The following is a 20,618-nucleotide window of genomic DNA, read 5'->3' as shown; positions in this document are numbered from 1 at the left end:
ATGTGTAGCAAACATTTCTATCAGGATAATTAATTACCAATCACATTTCACATGTCAAATAAAGCCGGCTGATGTCTGATAAACGGGTCCGTACCACACACAATAAGCGGACGCGTATTGCATATGATAAGCAGATCTGGAACACGTCAGTAACACAGACTACCATACGGAACTGGGCCAGTCTTAGCCCTTATTGGTACCAGATCCGTCAAACGGATCCAGACCAATTTTGGACCGATGTGCGTTTGGACGCCGGATCAGGTCCATTATGCAGATCCGTGCCGGACGTTGTGGTAGGTGTGGCCCAGATCCGTCCCAGTGTATGTTTGCTAACTGGGTTATGAGTTTAGCTCCCTCCTGACACATTAGGGCTCATGCTAGTCAGTGAACCAGCACTTTTAGGACACTTGCTAGTGCGTTCAGCGCCAAGTCTGGTGGAAACACCAAAAGCTTAAGACAGGTAAAGTTGTGTATCGTCCGCATAGCAGTGATAATCAAATTCATGGGAGCGAATGGTCTCACCCAAGGAAGTGTGTAAATAGAGAAAAGTAGGGGCCCTAATACTGATCCCTGATGCACACCTGTGGTGAGGTCATGTGCCCTTTAAGGTAGGATTTAAACCAGTCAAGGGCTTTCCTAGACATTCCAGTTCAGATAGTGTAGAAAGGAAAGTAGAAAGGAAGGTAAGTCCAAGACTTGCTTTAAGACCATTTTCTCCAAAAACTTTGACAAGAAAGGAAGAAGGGAGATAGGTCTGTAAAAACAGGAATGTTAGAGGTGATGGCAAATGATACATTTTCCATCTTTATCCTCCTTGACTGATTTTTCACTAGTTTCACATTTGGCTATGAATGGCACACCAATACGTTCCATTGCCAGAAGGATTGCTGTGTCTCCCAGCGCAGTCTCAAGAGCATGTAGGAGATTCCAGTAGACAGTTGCTCAAGGAGAGCTGGGCAGGATGGTAGAGGGTCCTTAACCCAGCAGCAGGACCAGTATCTGCTCCTTTGTGCAACAACAAATAATAGGAGCCCTGCCAGAGCCCTACAAAATGACCTCCTCCAGGCCGCTGGTGTGAATGTCTCTGACCACACTGTCAGACTTCATAAAGGTGGCCTGAGGGCCCGATGGCCTCTGGAAGGACCGATGGTCACTGCCCAGCACTGTGCAGCTCAATTGCCATAGATTACAAAATTGGCAGGTTCGCCATTGACGCCCTGTGCTTTTCACAAATGAGACCAGGTTCACCCTGAGCACATGTGACGTTTAAAGATGTCTTGGAGAATGTAATGCTGCCTGCAACATCATTCAGCATGACTGGTTTGGTGGTGGGCCAGTGATGGTCTGGGGAGGGATATCCTTGGAAGGACGCACACACCTCTACGGGCAAGACAACTGCACCCTCACTACTCTTAGGCATCAGGATGAAAACTTCAGACCCATTGTCTGACCCTGTATTGGTGCAGTGGGCCCTGGGTTCCTCCGATGCCATCAAGCATGTCGGGGCCATACGAACTACTGAGTACCATCATGAGTTGCTGCGCTGAAATTCAAGCAAAATGTACTAGCTTGCCGTGTCATTTTTTCCACTTAGATTTTCGAGGGGTCTTTGAATTCAGTCCTCTGTGGATTGATCATTTTCTTTCCCAAATAACGAAGTCGCATCCTTTTGTTCCTAACATATTACCCAGTCCATATCAGTTTGAATCCTACCTCACAGGATGCTCGTTTAACGTATCATGGCTTGGACATCTGTCCGCACCTCACCATCCCACCACAGGGGTCCCCCAGGGCTCAGTACTGGGCCCCCTTCTCTTTTGCCACAACACTTCTTTGGGACAGATTATACATTCGCACAGCTTCTCATACCACTGCTATGCAGATGACACATAGCTTTATCTGTTCTTTCTACCTGATGACCCCTTGGTCTCGACACGGACCACGGATTGCCTCTCAGACATATCTTCATGGATGAAGGCACACCACCTCCAGCTAAATCTCTCAAAAAACAAACTGCTGGTCCTCCCAGCTAAACCTACTGCTCCCACCTACTTGAATGCCCTCATACAGGCATTACATGCTACCCCCCGACCGTTGCGCTCTTTAGACAAACATTGTCTAGCTCTGCTAACGTTACGCTCAGGTCAATCCAAACTTTTTTTCATCTGTTGTTCTTTGTTCTCTGTTGTAATTTAGTATTGTCCCCCAACAATACCGTCATTACCGCGACAGTCTATGATTACTACTAGGATTTTTTTAGGATAAGACTTGTTTGTGCCGTAACCATGGAAATCAATAGTGACAGGGAAGCACATGTCAGCCATGAGAGAAGAGTGATATCTGATGTCTGAAAAAGTAAGTAATTTAATCATGTGTTCCTTCTGATCATGGAGTAGACTTATTCAGCGTCATTACCATAAATGCTGTTGCAGCAATATTTTTATGAAAAAATAAGAAATATTCACATTATTTATGTGTATTTAAAGTTCATGTTGTACTAGCTGATGAATGATGTTAGCAAATCCATGACCTAGCATCTTTTTTCCTGAAAAAAGATGAAAAATGTCATTACCGCAACCGTCATTACCAACACAAAACTTGTCGTGATGGTGATGGCGGTAATGACAGGTTACGGCGCTAATGACAAGTTTTCTGTTTCACCATCTATATTTTATCATCTGTTTAGAAATTAAGCTAAAGAAGCCTAATAGGGTGATGTTGCAATGAAACTCAAGTGAGATACCTTACTTCCTAAAACAAATGTACCCTATTTTTTTTCAACCAGCATGACTCCCAAGACATTAGCAGAAAGGTCTAGAGAATACAGGGGGAAAGTATAGGAGACCTCTTTTTTCTGTCAGTCAAGGAACAATAATAAATGCTAGGCCTACAAATATTTTATGCAAATATTTAACCTTATACTGACTTAACCTTAACTTTTACAGATGTCCACTCTAGCACGCATTTAACATTGGAAGTATACGTAAGAATTGTCGATGACCAGTTGCCGTGAAGCATTTATTTGTATCTTCCTAGGGATGCAGATTAAACAACAAAAAGAAAAAAACCCATAAATAATGACATTTCAAGATGGTTTCATTTTAGGCCTGAAATATGCATTGTTAAACCATACCATCTTTTTCCTACCGGTAATAATCTCAACATAGTTATGGTCTGTATTTTGATATTTTCTGCTGTTTTATTACATTGTTTCATGTTTTTTCTCTAGAAAAAAAATTAGAGGTTTCTGGTTTAGTTTTGTTCCTATTTTTGTCTATTCAAACATTCCCATTTTTTCATTGCTTGTCATTACCAAAACACTATGTCATTACCAGAACAGCATGTCATTACCGCCACGTTCCTTAATTTACAGTAAAAAATACTTTAAAAATAGCTTTATCTTCAATATTGAGCTGCTACATGAAAAGCTTAATGAAATACTTATCCACATATTCAAAGAAAAAATATCTAAAACTACTTTTCCAGAAATTAAACAAAAGTGTACTTTAAACACGGAAAATCACATTTTGATGCTGAAAATATCAAAATATATGTAATTTGCTGAATGTGAACATTTTGAATTTATACTTATTGTTGATGGTTAACAATGTTTACAACATAAATGAGTTTAAATTGTCTCCTTGTTAGATCCTTTTTTCCCCAAGTTTTTGACGTTGTGATGGGAATGACATTTTGTAATGCCAGTTGGCAAATAAATATAAATTATTTTTAAATATATTTAAACTCGGTTGTGGCCAGCATTATACCTTCATATTAATTGTCTTGGCATAATTTAAACCAAAATTTTCCTGATTTTATCATTTAAAATTTGAGATGGCAAAATTGCCCCCAATTGAAGAATCACCCAACAATAGAGATGGTCTATATTTTCACATTTGGTATCCTCCATATTGGATTTCAAAATGGCCAATATCAAGTTTGTTTGGAAATCCTGTCAATAGCTTCATTGACCCTAACAATTGAGTGTTAGAACTTAAAATACGTTTTTATCTTGTTTAATTTTGAAGTTGTATCAACAATTCTATTAAGAATGGTAGCCATATTTGACTTCAAGATGGCGGCCACTAGGGGGCGCTATGTGTTGGGGTCCATTTCAATTTTTGATCACTAGGGGTCGTAGTATAACTGTGCCAAGTTTAATGCTTTCTGCAAAAACTAGCCGCTGTACTATTCTGACTTTTATTTTGAAGGATTAGCGAATGGCGGCCATATTGACATTTGCCTTACTGTCGCTAGTTTCACGCTACTGGCGACTCAGTGGCCACAGCTGTAGAACGATAGATTTCGAAGAATGTCGCAGTCACTTTTACGGTTCTCGTGGGTATTTTATATTGCTTTGAACGTCTGTTTGGGAGAAAGACGCCTAAAATACGTCACATTAGTAAGTCTCTGCTAACATTGAAGACGACCTAGATTAATGTTTATCATTGTTAATCAACCTCTCTTAACTTTGAGCAACGCTACTTCAACTTGGCTAGGACAGTACCCTACGTTATTGTTAGGCTGAACTTATCTAATTTGCTTATTGCTTTATCGCCTAGGTAGCTTCTAGCTGTGAAATGCTCAATTGATATGAATTGAAGCGCTTAACATTGTTTGCGGTGTGTAATTGCTCAGTAGCTTGCGTTAGCACTTCCTAGACAATGACATTAGATTAAACCTTCACTGAAACACACTCCACAAGATAAAAATGCATCGAAATACTTTGCAGTCATCTCAATTGGTGTGTGGCACTGTTTACGTTAGATTATTGCCTTAATGTTACTATTGCTAAATCCAACATGATTTTGCTAGCTAACGTTTTTGAGTTAATGTTAGCCATATTTAGTTTCCATTTTGGACTTACATTTTTTTTTTGCAGACTTTGCATGAAAGCTTCGTAAGCTTTGTAAGGAGTAACGTTAGGGGGTTCTTAAACGGGAATCAAGTGAACATGCCTACATATCTCTTTAATCCTGACTGTAACGTTAGCCACTTATGTAGGTTATTGCTACATGTAATGTGGAGTCAAAAGTAACTTGCGACACTACAGGTCATGGGGTTTGCAATTCCTGTCATTGTCTTAGAATAGTCTTGCTGACCGCAGGCGTGCCTATCCTTTTCCCCCTCTTGTTTATGGTAGCTCGCTTAATTGTACAAAGTAAAGTAAGTAAAGAAGTATACAAGTAGAAGTTGTGTAGCCTATGTCTACTAGAAAAAAATGCTGTACTTTGAATGTCTGAATTAACTGCATGTCTTGCAATATCACCCCATAGTGTTATGCATGAATTAGATCACATACTGTATTGTTTTTGGCATATTGAAACATTTTGCGTTTACACATAGCTGTACCGGCATGGTGACCGTTCCCCTGTCAAAGCCTACCCAACTGACCCACATAATGAGAGTGCTTGGCCTCAGGGATTTGGCCAGCTGACTCAGGTATGTTGTTCCTCACATGATGCAAGTTTGTGTTTGCTGTGACTAAGAATGATATGACTGATTTGAGACACTATTATTTGTATTTGTTCAATGCAAAGTGCTCCAATTTCAAAAAGGCTGTGAGCTCAGCATTACCGTTGCTTAGATAAAGCAACATCAATTTGAATTGCTATTTGCATGCATTGCAGCACACATAGGACAGCTAGAGGCAAAGCCTTTTTGGGAAAACCCAGACGAACCTGTTAGCGAATTTGAATCCGCTCTGCAGGTTAGTCTGGCAAGGAGGCCATTGATGTCCATTTCTAATGTCCAAAAAACACAGGCACCAATCACAATCATTAATTCGGCATGGAACGGGCTTATATGACGACCGATGAAGCATTCAAAACAACCAATGGCTGTGCTGATGGAAACAGATATGGATGTTGGAATTAAAGAAATGTTCTGGAGTAAAAACAACCAAGGGTCTATTTCCAGAAGTTAACAGGTTCAAGCAGTTGTTTCAGAGCATAATTACTGGTGCAGTTTTGAGCAACACAGTCGTTTGCATTAACACCAAATTGTGACCCCCAACGTGCAAAGAGCATAGACACATGTCAAAAACAAACTCTATTTTACACCACTGACAATGTTCAGAATAGAATGACTCTTCTGTGGTAGTGTGGTGAGGTTCACTACAGACAATGCAAAGCGCTGTAAACTGCAAAGTGCTGTGACACAGGTTCGCGGAAATGAGTGTCACAATTTGGTTTCGATACGCATATCATTACAGCCATAGTTGCCACACATCCGATGTGAATCGGCATTATGTTTGTAGCCATGACTTCATCCATCATCTTCTTTTAGGAAGGAATGAAGCAACACTTTGAACTGGGACAGATGCTGCGCAGACGTTACCAAGGATTCCTTAGTGAACACTACAACCGCCTTGAGGTTATTCTTATCAGTCTTAAAAGAAAAAAAAAAAATCAATATATGTTCTGGAAATTGGGGTATAAGATGCTTTTCACTAATTTGCTGCATATTAAAAAAATCTTCACTTTTTTTTGTAGATATTTGTACGGAGTACTGACTATGATCGAACACTGATGAGTGCAGAGTCGAACTTAGCTGGGCTGTACCCACCCAATGGTTCACAGATCTTTGAACCAACTGTCCAGTGGCAGCCTATACCTGTTCACACAGTTCCCCAGAGTCAGGAGAAGGTAAGTGTCAAAAGTCTGAAGGTTGTACAGATATATGGAGACATGCACACAATGAGCTCACTGAGGAGAGACATGAGGCATGATTGAAAACCAAATGCAGAAAGACCTAACTTGGGATTGTGGTGATGTGACTTCTATGCACATTCTATACAGGACAATATATTGTTGTCCATGAGCATTTATTTCAAAGGGCTTACAGTGTAACCGGAAGGCCCTTTGAAGTTTTCCACATTTTGTTATGGTTCAGACTCATCTTAAATCAGATGCAATTAACTTTTATCACTCTACACACCGTACTAGTGGTGGGGCAAGTGGTGGGTCGCTAGGCTGTACGGGCCAGGAATCCGGGCAGGGAGGACAGTAATAGCCATGATGGGGCAGTCGTAGGGATGGGACTTCAGGTGAGATGAGGGCCAAACACACGGATGATCCTTGAGATGCTTCTACAACTTGATTGGAGTACACCTGCCTAAATTAAATCATTGGACATTATTAGGCGAGGCACACATCTGTATAAGGTCTCACAGTTGATGGTGTATGTCAGTGAGTGAAAAGCAAGTCATGAGGTCAAGATAATTGTCCATAGATGTGTGAGACAGGATTGTGTCAACACACAGACCTGGGAAAAAATACAAGAACATTTCTGCTGCATTGAAAGTGGGGTGGTGGGCTAGCGTGCAGTAGCCTGAAAGTTGTGTGTTCAATTCCCGGTGTTGGACTTGTGCCCTTAAGCAGGGGTTCCCAAACTTTTTCATTACACGGACTGGACAACAGTTGTCATATTTCTGACAGACCGGTAGCAGGGACGTTGATGGTATTTTGTGAGAGGTGGTGCTGATCACGGGGTTCGAGGGTGTCTCCCTGGGAAAATTTTGAAATTCTGGCTGTTAAATACACCATTTTAACGCAGTTTGGAAGGGGCATAAAAACTTAAACAGAGCAAGCAGGGCCGTTTTCTGTCCGACTCAGGTGACATGAACATTGGCTACCTGCATGATAAGGTTATCACTTCACTGCTGCTTGACACTACCCTGCATGGAGACATAATCCAATGTCATGTTAAATGTATGTATATTGTATTACTTTAATTTCCCTGAACAGTTTAGGGAGTATTGTCCTCCCTTTCCTCAATGGACGAGCCTCCTCTGAGGCTCATATACATAAGTAGTTTCATAATATATTTCATTAACTAATGTACTGCATAACAGGGCATACTAAAACTGCTGCATCGTGGCAAAAGTATACCTCTGCCGTCAAAGCTTAGTGTAATGCAGATATGGATGTGCATTTGGTAGTCATTAAGGTATACTGTATCTCCTAGTTGCTGTTCAAACTGCATGCTATAGTACTGCATTGTTAAAGGCACCATATTATGCAAAACTCACTTTTTCTGTGCTTTTGTACTTCCATTTGGGTCTCTGATGCTTCTACAAACACTATAGGTGCTAAACAAAACCGCACTATGAGTTTTTGTGGGTTAGTTGAGAGGGGTTGATGCCAGAAACTATGCGCTTCTGTAAGCTAGTCAGAAATCTCCCTTATTGAGACGTCACAACAAGGGAAATTTGAATGTTACTACCTAGAGCAATATAGGGTGCTGACTAGGGTTGGGTATCGTTTCAATTTGAACGATTCCAATTCCGATTTCTTATTTCGATTCCGGTTCCTAACGATTCTCGATTCCGATTTTTTTTAAAGGCAGGGTCAAAAAAAGTTTAGGATATTTTAAATGAGCTAGCTAACCAACGGCCTTTCTCAGGGTACACTGCAAAAACTGTTTATCTAACAAAATCTAACCAAGTGTTCTTAATCTTATATCAAGATAAAAAAATCTAGTTGGTATTGTTTTCAGTATAAAGAGACTTACCTAGCACTTTCTTGTGAAAACATTTGTCTTAATTAAAAAAAAAATTGACTTATTTTAAGACATCTCATCCTGAAAACAAGCAAATTTGTCTGCCAGTGCGTTAAGCAAATTTGTCCTAAAAACAAGCAAATTGGTCTGCCAGTGCGTTGAGTAAATTTGTCTTGATAAGAGTCCTTAAAATAAGTCAAAGTTTTCTTAAATTAAGTAAAAATGTTCTTTTGAGAGGGCGCTAGGTAAGTCTTTTCATACTAAAAACAATACCAAATAGATTTTTTAATCTTAATATAAGATTAATATCACTTGGTTAGAATTCATTTTTTGCAGTGTATCTGCACATTTTCCAAGTGCAAATTTAAAGACTTTTAAGACCTTTTCAAGACATCTAAATGAAAATTAAGACTATACCACGGCAAAAAGATATATATGACTGTTTATGCAATATTTTTTTTTTCCCTACTAATTTTAACCCCCACCCCATTACAGAAGTTACCAAATATATTTTGGCGAAAGAAAAATAATTGTGTGTAAATTACCTTCACAGCTATAAATGCTGGTTGCATACCAGTTGTATCTAAACCAACCAAAGCTGGACTGAAACATTGTAAAACCATTGACTTGTTTTAAATTAATTAAGAGACAGGTCCTTCTCGCATGATCCTGCTGAAAACTGCTGGTTTCATCTCAAGCATGCACGTATTATGAACGCACTTATTATTTTTTTTATGTAGCAGTCGCCGACATTCAAAAAATATGCGGTTATATTTCACAACTTTTGCGAAGTAGGCCTAGCCTACTGGGAAACGCTGGCAAGCAAGCTGCTGGCAGATATTACAGGTAAGCTATTATAACTTAGACAGATATTTTCTTCCCTAGGCTAGGCCAGCAACACGCGCTGGAAAGATGCAAACAGATCAACTTGACATATACGGTATTTCCTCCTGATTGCGAAGCACTGCACATAATTTGACCAGCAGTCTTCGCGTCCATAGTTTGTGAAATGATGCTGCGTCCGAGCAAAGACTTTAGATGCCAAGCGCAACTCCAAAAAGGAGAACAAATGAGTGTCCGGCTTGAGGCTGCGCCAGACGCCGGACAGGGCTTTTAAAATCCATATGTCCGGCCTAAATTCGAACATATGGGCAACCTATCGCTAACTGGCTTACAAACTCTTTCTCCCGCTCATTCTACCGTAGGCTCCCTCATTCCACGTAGGCTACCTGTCTATCTCTCAGGCCTCAGCTTCACCACGAAAACGTCAGGCATATTATTTTGTACATAGGCCTACTGTATTATTACCGTTTTCACACCTTTAACCAAACCCGTGAAAAACATCTTCACTCTGCAACCACTACACTTCCTCCCGTAGCCTAATAGCCTAGTCACTTATACAATTGCGTTTACAAAACTGGATGGAGACATCGCTCACTCCCTTGCTCGCTCATCGCTCGCTGGCGGTCCCATACGCACATTTAATACCTCTCTTTCGCAAAATTCAGTTGTATTTAAGACTTTTTAAGGATCCGCGGGAACCCTGCTTTCTGAATGAAATAGTCTGACCTTCTCCATGAATTTTAATTCTATGAACTATGCGCTTCTTCGTTGGTGTTCAGCCGTTTCTTCTTCCGGTCGGCGGACTGAAAATCGAAACTAGGAATCGAAATTTAATCTTTTGAACAATTCCGGGAAAATCGCAAAGATGGTCCCGGTTCCAACCAATACTCGATATTCGATACCCAAGCCGATACCCAACCCCATCTGAAAATTCCCACCCACTAGGTTAGGAATTTCCTCTCGAAGATCCTCCATTTTGGTTGTAGCCTATCGTTTCCAGCAGTAGGCTAGGCTACTCAAAATATCCAAACGTCTTTTACGCACCTGATATTATCCATATTGCAAGTAACAGAAACTCCTCAGGACACGGCCTTTGGAATTAAAATAGCTCCACATAATCACATACCCTTCACCATAGAGATTGGCATGGTTTTATTTCAGTTAGCCTATTATAGCTGGTTTGATTTGCATTGAGCTCAATGAGCATCAATCATCCATAGTGTCTATTTGTTTACTGCTACTGCTCTACTATTACTATTACTGCTCTTCATCCTGCACATACTTATTCTTAATACTATTATAATGTTACTTTTTCTGCACTACGATGGTACTGTTTCCACACTGCACATAGCTGTACATACTGTACATATCTGTTTATATGGTTCATACTAAATATCCATATTTATTCAGTTTTTCTGTAATATATTCTGTTAATACACTGCATATATCTATATTGTTCTTACTACTACTATAATGTATACTGCCACTATTGCACATATCTGTACATGATGTTACATTGTTCATATTACAGCCATATTTATTCTGCTCTTATAAGGTTACTGCTAATACACTGCACATACTTATATTACTTATTTACATACTTATATACTACTCTAAACCACCTTCTGAAAATAACTGTATACTACTGTATACACTGCACTATATCTTTTCTTCTGGTTAGACACAAACTGCATTTCATTGTCTCTGTTGTACTCTGCACAATGACAATAAAGTTGAATCTAATCTAACATAATCTAATCAAACCAGGTGTCCTGAGCATCAAACCAGGTGTCCTTAGCCTATAAGTTGGATATTTCCTCATTTTTCTACTGGCATCAACTTTAGCAGAGGTGCCAATAATTCTGAGGTACTGTATGTTGGACCAACCTAATAAATACATCAAAGTAAAATGAGTGATTGCATACAGTAGGTAGGCCTATGGTAGGCTACGTGACCGCAGTAGGCCTGGCATCCCCTAGGGCCTAGGCTACCTCGCAAACGGCTTTTGCCACCTCAGTTTCCAGGTGGTCCCGAGTTAGTGGATGCCTAATTATGCTGGGTGCAAAATCATTGGATGCTCCTCTCAGAGTAACCTCTTTGTGAACCAAAGTTATTTGTTAAAGTGTTAAAGTGGAATTTCTGCATAACACATGTCCTTTTTAACCATCTCTTCTATATCCCTCGCAACACTCCAAGGCCGCCATATCTAACAGGTAGCCTATTTTTACCAAGTTAGCCTGATGCGAGCTTCTGGGTAGCCTCCTCAGATTAGCCTAAGAATAGGCTTCATTGAATAATGATCGTCGAAATTTAAGACTAATTTCGGTATTTGTATTTTGATGTTTTGAAACTGATTAGGAAAACGAATTGATTCTCGTTTTTCGATTTTGTATTTTAAAACAGAAATCAAATAATCCTTGGTTTTTTGTTTGGTTAATTTTCATTCGAAGATCCACTGACCGGACACGTCTTGTTCTTGTTGCCATATTTAAGCAATATGAGACGAATGGAAGTGAGGTTGATAAACGATATCCCCGTGGCTGTAATTCGGCCGTAGACAGGAGGCCGAAGGCCATATAGCCTAGCCTATGCTGAAAGCGACCCCGCCCCATCTGGTAATAGGCAGCCAATTTCACAAATGCTTTTAAACTTTTGACTTTACAACTTTACTATGAAAATGCAAACAGAACCATCAATGATGTTGTCACACATTCTTTATTAGTCCTGCATAACAAATTGCATTTTATCATTGGTAGTCAGAGGCTTTCTGGTGGCCGACACCGACTCGTATTCCCTGGCTTACGTTACGACCATGATGCCCGTTGACGTAGACATGGAATCAGTCCGGAGTGGTCATTTGCGTGTAAGGCAACAGGCCCCAGAAACAGCCTATTCTGACAGGGACTGAAACTGGCAAGAATAGAGCTGCTGATAATGTGTTATCTGAGGGGAATTTTTGCAAACAGCTTCAGGGACATGTTTTGAGCAACCCATAGGTCTATTTTGACTTTTTGAACAGAAGTATAATATGGAACCTTTAAAAAATGATTTAGTCATTAAGGTGAGAGAATATAAGTATTCACACGGTGTTGCAGGATTAGGGGATTTGGGTGGAACTAGGCCTGTCATGATAACTATTGTTTCTTCTCTTTAGTTACTTTCATTTCCCATTGATGACTGCCCTCGCTACAAGGTTCTTATGAATGAAACTGAGCACTCTGACTTCTTCCGCAATATGACAGAAACATACAAAGTAAGTGTGTGTGTGCCCCAATAAAGTTAGGAGTAGTGTGGTGTTATGACATACAATCTCTCTTTTCTTTCTTGTTTAACAAAGGATTTCCTGGCAATGGTGAGGAATGAAACGGGCTTGACCACAGCCACAGTAGAAAGTGTTTGGAGTGTCCATGACACCCTGTACTGTGAGGTGAGGTCCAAAATCTACTAGACATTTTAGCCAAATTGATTATTGTTTTATTATGTCTTTATTACTATTCCAGAACAGGGTTTCTGCTAGAATATGTTTTCTTGTTCGTTTGATTTTATTTTAAGAGAATTTATGTTACCTCTCCCAATTTGTTATAAATGCAAATGCACCAGTTGTGCACCTGACCTACTGTAGGTTGATAAAAGAATGAAGTCCTCAAATCAGTTTGACCTTTAAATTAACAATAACATTGAAGTAAATCAAAGAGTAGCAAGTGAGCAACACCTCAACATTACCAACGATAATTTATAATCTTAGATGAAATTGGCAAAGGGTAGATTTATTAGAAGCCACCAGCTGGCAAAATGGCCTAAATCAACAAAAACAGGCAGAAAACCTCCCTGTTCACTACATCATAATAAGCTTCATAATATGAATAAGAATATCACTCAAATGAAGAAAAAAAATTGCTGAGTAAATCACCATAATTAATTAAAATTCACTCATACATCAACAATATAATTAGTAGCAAACTTATTGCCTAATTTGTATCCAGAGCTCAATGCCCTATTAGTGCTAAGTTCAAGAAGATGACTAAATAGCCAAATTTAAATAAAGTCACAAACATAAGACTTCTCCCAAAGAAATGTAGCTTAAAGCCCGATGAAGTCGTCAGTTGACACTTTGTAATTGATGAGAGGTGGGCCTATGGCAGTTGGGATGTCCCTCTAAGGAAAGCGACATCCTGTTGAGGTAAAAATGTACAGTAGGCTGTTAATAGAGTGTTTCACAGGCTGTCAACACATAGATCTCCTTATACATTTTGTATGATAATTATTACCGGCATGTTTTATATTTGCCCTTTTCGCATACATTTGGCCTGTCAAAAATAAACCAGAACAGTACCAGAAACAGTTTTTCACAACTGGGCATTTTGTTCAAGTAAAGTATCACCTAGTGCTGCTCATGCATTTGATGAATCTGCAAGGAACAGTGTCACTCATTGCATACAAGCTGTCAAGCATGAAAGAATTTGGTCACTGCGGTCTTGTGACTGTTGACCCTTGAAAGAACTTGTGACGTGCAGTAAAGTTTTTACCATGCAGAGTCTAAAAGGCATTTAATGTTCTCAAACCTCATTACGGAGTTAGGAATGTAAAGATTAATCAAATCACAGCGATCTGCTTAATCTGCTGTGTTAATAAAATAAACATCTAATTAAGGAGTTGGATATCCACAGTTATTTAGAAACCAAGAGGAATAGAGAATCTGTGACACTCAAATGGCCAAAGAAAACAAGGAAGTAGTTATCACTAGGCATCTTCCATGTTTGCTATAATAAATATACAAAGAAATTACCAAAGAAATTGCTACATGATGCCTCTTCCTATTTTTATAGTTTTAGTATAGTGGTGATGCACATTAGTGATGTCTGTCATGCTCCCACTGCCACTGGTTTACATCCCATTAATTTGATGTCAGGTGTGTGATTAAATGATTTGACAACTACGATGAAGGTAGCTCAATATAGGAATTCCTCTTAACAATGACATTCACAATGCTGCTGTATCTAGAATTGGGATCTTATTGAAAGTTAAATTACCTAACTACACATCATGTTTTTTTGCCTTGTATCCAGTTGTGAAATTATAAATAGAATCCAAATATGTCATAACCATGAGAATAAATGTTGCATAGTCATTTAATATTGCATATGAATGGAGTAGTTGATAGATTGTTAAAGCTGGACACATAGAGCTCTAATTTAAATGGTGAGCTATGTGTAGTGTGACTGAGTGTTTGGGCTTCAGTGTTTGTTTTAGAGTGTTTGAGCAGGGCTTGTTTGTGTTGTTAGGGGTTCTGTGCATTATTAGTGTTTGTCTGCATGTTAATTTAATAATAAGGCAAGATCTATCTGATGTGATGCCATGAGCAAGATCCTCAGCAAAAACAGTGGGCAGAACAGTGCTCCCTCACTCCACGTGCTTTAGCTACAGTACTCTCCAGAATTATTGCCACCTTTGGTAAAGTTGAGTAAAAACGGGTATAAAAAATAATCTTTTGGTGATTTATTGTACTCTCACACTGAAAACAATAAGGAAAAATCCACCCTTGAAGGGAAGCAAAATTATTCTGAGAAAAAGGAAAATGGAAAGAAACTAGAAAGAAAGAAACTACAAAAAAGCAATTCCAAGGAAATACCAGTGCATGAAAATGACAAAAACAAAATGTAAAATATAATTTATAGTTTAAACAGATAATGCAAAAAAGAGATGGGGGGGGGGGGGAAGAGAGAGAATGGGGATTTACATTTAGTGTAATTTACAGTATGTTATACGTTTTAGGGTTATTGCTAGGGTAATCTGTTGCTTGCTATGGAGATTAAGTAGTAATTGAATTATACACAGATATTGATGGCTGTTGATAAATAGTTTAGTGGATGTTGACAGATAATTTAATGGACGTTGATAGACAAACAGTTTAATTTATGTTGATAGACAAATAGTTTAATAAGTGGATAACTAGTTTGAAGTAGATGGATGGAGAGAAAGTTGGATGGAATGTGCCTAGGAGCAAAGGTAATAATATTGGTTGCTATGCTGGTTCCTAGGTTGACAGTGGTGGTTGCTAGGTTGTTGCTAGGGTAATTGTTATTGTTGCTAAGGTGTTGCTAAGACACATATGGTGGTTGCTATGCTGGTTACTAGGGTAATCATCTTGGTTGCTAGGTTGACATGGTTTAACGGATGTTGATAGACAGATAGTTTAATGAATGTTGATAGACAAATACTTTCATGGATGTGTAAAGGTAGATATTTTAATGGATGTTGATACCATGGGTCACCTGCCTATCTGCAGAACTGAGCTCATCACAGTCTGATCATGTCTGAAGAAAATGACCAAAGAATGCAGTTACATTCAAGCTCATTTGTTTTAAAGACAATTTTCAAGCTATTAATACCCAAGCATTGCTTCCCAGATTAGGCATGTAAAATAATAATAATAATACTATTATTATATTGACAAATCTGAACAAAATCTGAATTGGTGCTGCAGACATTTTTCTGGATTCGATCTTATTTAACACAGAATGTCCCATGTTATTATTTTTTTTATCATTCAGTCCAAACATAACATGACTATCCCACCATGGGTGACTCCTGAGGTAATGGAGACACTGAGGAGATTAAAAAACTTCGGCTTTCAGATGATGTTCGGAGTCTATAAGCAGAAAGAGAAGTGTCGGCTCCAAGGAGGTATGTTCATATTTTGATTGTGTTGTTGGATTCTCTGGTTGTTGCGTTGTGTTTTAGTTCTAATGTCTGTATTGAAGATGGTCATAAAGCTTGACGGCGGGATCAGGATCGGCGATTAGATGATGATTTATTGTAGATGGTACAACAATGAATAACAGAACACAGGCTAAGTCTCAAACAGTAAAACTGTGCAGAGTCTAACAGTTGTGGTTGTTATTAGAAGCGGCTGCTGAGCCTTCTGACAGAAGATGCTCCTTGGGTTGCTTCCTCGATCCGTCTCCAAGTCAAAACCTAAGACAAAGCCTGTTATACTAAAACATACAAACGTCAATCATGCCAACGTGGCAGGTGCCAACCAGTGTACAAAACCCGGCCCTGGCCAGATGGAGATACTAGCCTGAATAGGCAGACATGCTGTCTCCCTCGGCCCATGTTATCACCGATGTTCCTCGGATGTTCCTAAACATCGGCCTGTATGACCTTCCTGCTGGTACACAGGCCTAAGGCACAGTTATGTACAATAATATGGACTTCTCCCTGTTGTATACTACACACAGATGTAACATATGAACACATCAGAATACAGTAAGAATACCCCAGAATTCTACAGTGTGAAATAATTTATTGCTCAGTCCAAACCACTGTGTTTCCCATTTACAAAGCCAGGAATGCACATGAACGTCTATTGTTTTTAGAATGTGCTTTGAGTGTTGTCAGGATGTTTCTGTGTTCCCTTTGACAGTTCAGTCTAAACATTATTCTGATTGTATTCTCACTGCAATACGGTGAATAAAAGGATCAACAGGCTCTCCGCGATTCTCGTCTTCGCTGTCCATCGGATACTTGGTTCCAGAGTGCTAATTGGTTCAAAGAGGTTCAGAGGTGGAATTTTCCACAACAAAAGCTACTATTTATTGGCTAAATGTTGGTCCTTCCTCTGTCTCTTGGTGCCCTACACACAGTGCACAGTGCATGCCTGTGGTGGTAATGGCAGCACGGATCAGTCCCCCACAAAGGAAATAGGAAAACACAATGTGTTAATTGCGTTAATATTTTGTAACACATTATGTATTTAAAAATTAATCGCGGTGATTAACGCAATCCACTTAGTTGGGTGGCAAAATAGGACAATCTTGGCCGTGATCAATGTGATATTTTATTTAGTTTCTCATGCAGACTGGACGGATAGCTCTGGACTAGGCTACTAGGCTTCCACGGCGCAATTCAGGGGCGGAGCTAATGGTTCACTATTCATGTTTTTCATGTGACGTATTCTAGGTTCTATAGCTTTGTTTACATCCACCTGGTAGGTTAGGGACAAGTTGAACCCATTGAACATCATTGTCTGCAGCTGCCTCTCAGTAGGCTACATCTCTGTATTTCAGCAATGTCAACATTTCAGGCATCAATAAAGGTGATAATGAAACGTTATCCCATTGTTCAATATTTGATAGCCTGTCACAGGAACGTTATTTCGCTAAAATCGCCCTGATTTGGTGCATTGATCTGTATCGATAACGTTATGGGAGAACCTGCAGCCTATGGTAGCCTAACTTTTTTCTGTTCAAAACTTCGGTTTACCGCGAAGGCGATAGACTTTCTTAGAAGCTGTGAAATTTGGCCAGAAAGGAACATGTCTTCCCTCTGAAAGTTGACACAAAATCAAACAATATTTGATAATTTAACTTGAACTGAACAGCAACAGGTTTTGGTAAGCAGTAGACTCAGCAGACGTTAAAACGGTAGCCTACATAGCCAGCGTCAGTCATGTAACATTAATGTCGTTAAAGTCATGAATCCTGTAACATATAACATATAACAGCGATGACTCATTCGAAGACGATCTGCATGGATATATAACCACCCAGAAAAACTCAGAATGTGAGTGATAAAGTTCATTAATTGTATGAAACTTTTTTACTAGTTCATTGCAGCATCGGCTATATTAGGCTGTTTTGCTAGCTCAGCCCATATGCTGTTATTTTAGTCATGTGGACTTGATTAAACGGGTAAAGATAATTCATAAACTGCTTCTTACATGACTGAAGCAGTAGCCTAGGTTCGGCTAAGTTCAGCTCAAAAATCAGTTTATTTTGACATACGGGAGTTAGCCTAACTGAGCTGTAGGCTATAGCACATAAGCCTATTCTGTTTTCATGTATTTTGTGATTATATAATCAAATGACACTCATGATAACTTGAAATAGAAGGACAGAAGATAGGCGATTGATGTCCACAAGCACGAATTTCACGAGACAAATTAGAATTTTTTTTATATAATCTTGCCATGTTTAAAATGCTGAGCCTATCTCTGGCAATTCATTTTTGGATGACTGTAGATAGTTGTATTTTAGCCTACGTCTTCGTAGACAGTAGGCTACACCATTAGGCCATCTTGAGAATAAAAGACTTCACAGCTGCTAACGATCATCCTCCACAACCACGAGGATAGGTAGACTAAACGGTCGTTCGTCGCCTTTTTGCTTCTTATTGTAAAACCAACTGTTAGGGCCTACACAAGTGGTCGGCATCCCGGTCAATATTTGATATTAAAAAAATTTCATTTTTTTCAATAAAATTAAGCTATTTGTAACTGTGTAGCCTATGCAACCCGACTGTTGTAGGCTTGCCTACCACTCTCTGCAGTGCCTTGCCTACCACTCTAGTTGTAAACAAACGGTCACATGACATTATGACGTAGGTGCAAAACCTTAATACTGTTGGTGTTTATTCCAACATCATGTTTTTATTTAGCCCACTTCATATTGTGCTTATTAAAGGCTGAGGCATTTTGTTTATGTCCTGATGACCTAGCCTACCGTTTAGTCTGTGCATCTATGCGTATCATCAGGCAACTCAACGAGAGAGAATTTCCCGTTTGTGTTCACACAAAGTTAGCCCACCATAACTTCCCAACTGCTTCACAACTGTGCAGTATCCCATTAACTGCTCGACAATAGGCTATTTACAAATTTCTTTAAAATTTGGAAACACGTTGTCAAAATCAACTTTAATGTACGCACCTTTTGTTTGAGCAGGAGAGGGAATAATAGCCTAACAAACGCACACAGCAATTACAGAAGTTGTGGGCTAGGCTACTTGCTTTCTTTTACTATGGTTGCCCGTTATCAACACACAATGTTAAGCTAATTTACCAACACGACACTTCTTTTTGTCGTGTCGCATTCCACTCTAGTCCTATGGGTGACGTCAAGCGACTTTAACGCGCCCGCAAAGCATCCCGGGAAGGCAGCGCTGCATTTGAAATAATGTAGCGCGACAAATTGATTCCGTTGAACGCGAGGCGACTCTCCAACAAGGGGGCAGGCGAATTCCCGGAAGTAGAAGAATCGACGTAGGCTGGAGGGACCACCTCTCTGCTAACTCCCATAGAAGCCCATTCATTCTAGGATTTTTTTTGAAATACCATAACTTCATATAACATATATCCTGTGCCGATATTGTAGCTTCTGTGTAATCCACATAAATACTACAAAGGCAAAACAGACTCCACTACCTCATCCGTAACGTTGGTTACCCGTAAGAAGAATGGTTAGCTTGTTCGGTTGGAGGGAAGCTAGCTTTGACGTAATCTCTTTCGCGCCGTAGGGAGATAACCGTATTGTTTGGATAAGAAGCTCAGTCCACCTTACTGTCTATGACGGTAACTCATAAGCAAAACCTAGCATACACGACCGTATGTTAAGGTAAAGAATTACACAGAGGCAACCTAATAATAATAAAAAAGTAAACCTATTTTTTTTTAAAGAGGCACTAATCATTTCAGAGGTTTTCGATGGATTGACCGTAGGTCGGGAAAGTGGAAAGAAGATTAGCTTCAAGGCTATAACTTTTTTGTTTTGTTTTAGCATGACTGTTTTTGAAGATGATCATGTATGGTAGCTTCAACATTAACACGACTTGGTGAGGATGATATTAATAATACATACATAAATAAATGTTTAACTTTGATGACTTTGAAGGTGAAGGAAGTGTGAGAAGAATTTCTGTGTATCTATCATACGAGTTACAAGATTCAGTTCGATGGCTAAAGTCACAAAGTTAAGTGTGAGTCTGCGCAGTACTGGGGGGACCAACTGAAAAATCGTTCTATTTGACTCAGTGCCCTCCCATTGAAAACGACGGAGTCTGTTCGTCCATTTCTTTTACTGTAAATAAAACAAGATTTCCAAATGGCTTGTTTAGGCTATTAATGTGTTGTATACTGTTAAGTACATGCCTAAAATATTGTGGTCCATTTGTGGAAAAACACTAAAGATACGTTAAAACGAACTGAGTATGAGCTGGTAACTGACATTTTAAACAAAACGTCCACACACGACTAAACGTGGGGAGGCGACACGACAAAATTAAGTGTTGTGCAAGTGGATCGGTACCGTTACTGTCTATGGCTTCTCCCAGCTTTTTGACGCGCGACATATTTTCAAATGCAGCGCTGCCTTCCCGGAATGCTTTGCGGGCGGAATAAAGTGGCTTGACGTCACCCATAGGACTAGAGTGGAATGCGACACGACAAAATGAAGTGTCGTGCAAGTGGATCGGTACCGGTAATCCTTACCAGAAACGCC

At 39.5% G+C, this 20,618-nt stretch overlaps 1 protein-coding gene across 1 annotated transcript in view; it reads left to right on the top strand.

Moving 5' to 3' along the window:
* The first annotated feature begins 4,232 nt into the window (after positions 1–4,232).
* acp2 (acid phosphatase 2, lysosomal) overlaps positions 4,233–20,618 on the top strand; it is a 30,374-nt gene continuing 13,988 nt past the window's right edge. The window contains exons 1-7 of the mRNA XM_048263596.1: positions 4,233–4,402; positions 5,347–5,442; positions 6,289–6,375; positions 6,495–6,647; positions 12,500–12,598; positions 12,683–12,772; positions 15,897–16,029. Of these exons, the coding sequence (XP_048119553.1) occupies positions 4,313–4,402; positions 5,347–5,442; positions 6,289–6,375; positions 6,495–6,647; positions 12,500–12,598; positions 12,683–12,772; positions 15,897–16,029 (748 nt within the window). The 5' untranslated portion in view covers positions 4,233–4,312. The remainder of the gene's footprint in view (positions 4,403–5,346; positions 5,443–6,288; positions 6,376–6,494; positions 6,648–12,499; positions 12,599–12,682; positions 12,773–15,896; positions 16,030–20,618) is intronic.

This window comes from Alosa alosa, chromosome 14 (assembly GCF_017589495.1).
Source record: "Alosa alosa isolate M-15738 ecotype Scorff River chromosome 14, AALO_Geno_1.1, whole genome shotgun sequence".
Classification (NCBI taxonomy): Eukaryota; Metazoa; Chordata; class Actinopteri; order Clupeiformes; family Clupeidae; genus Alosa; species Alosa alosa.
This window is presented reverse-complemented; position numbering and strand designations above follow the sequence as displayed.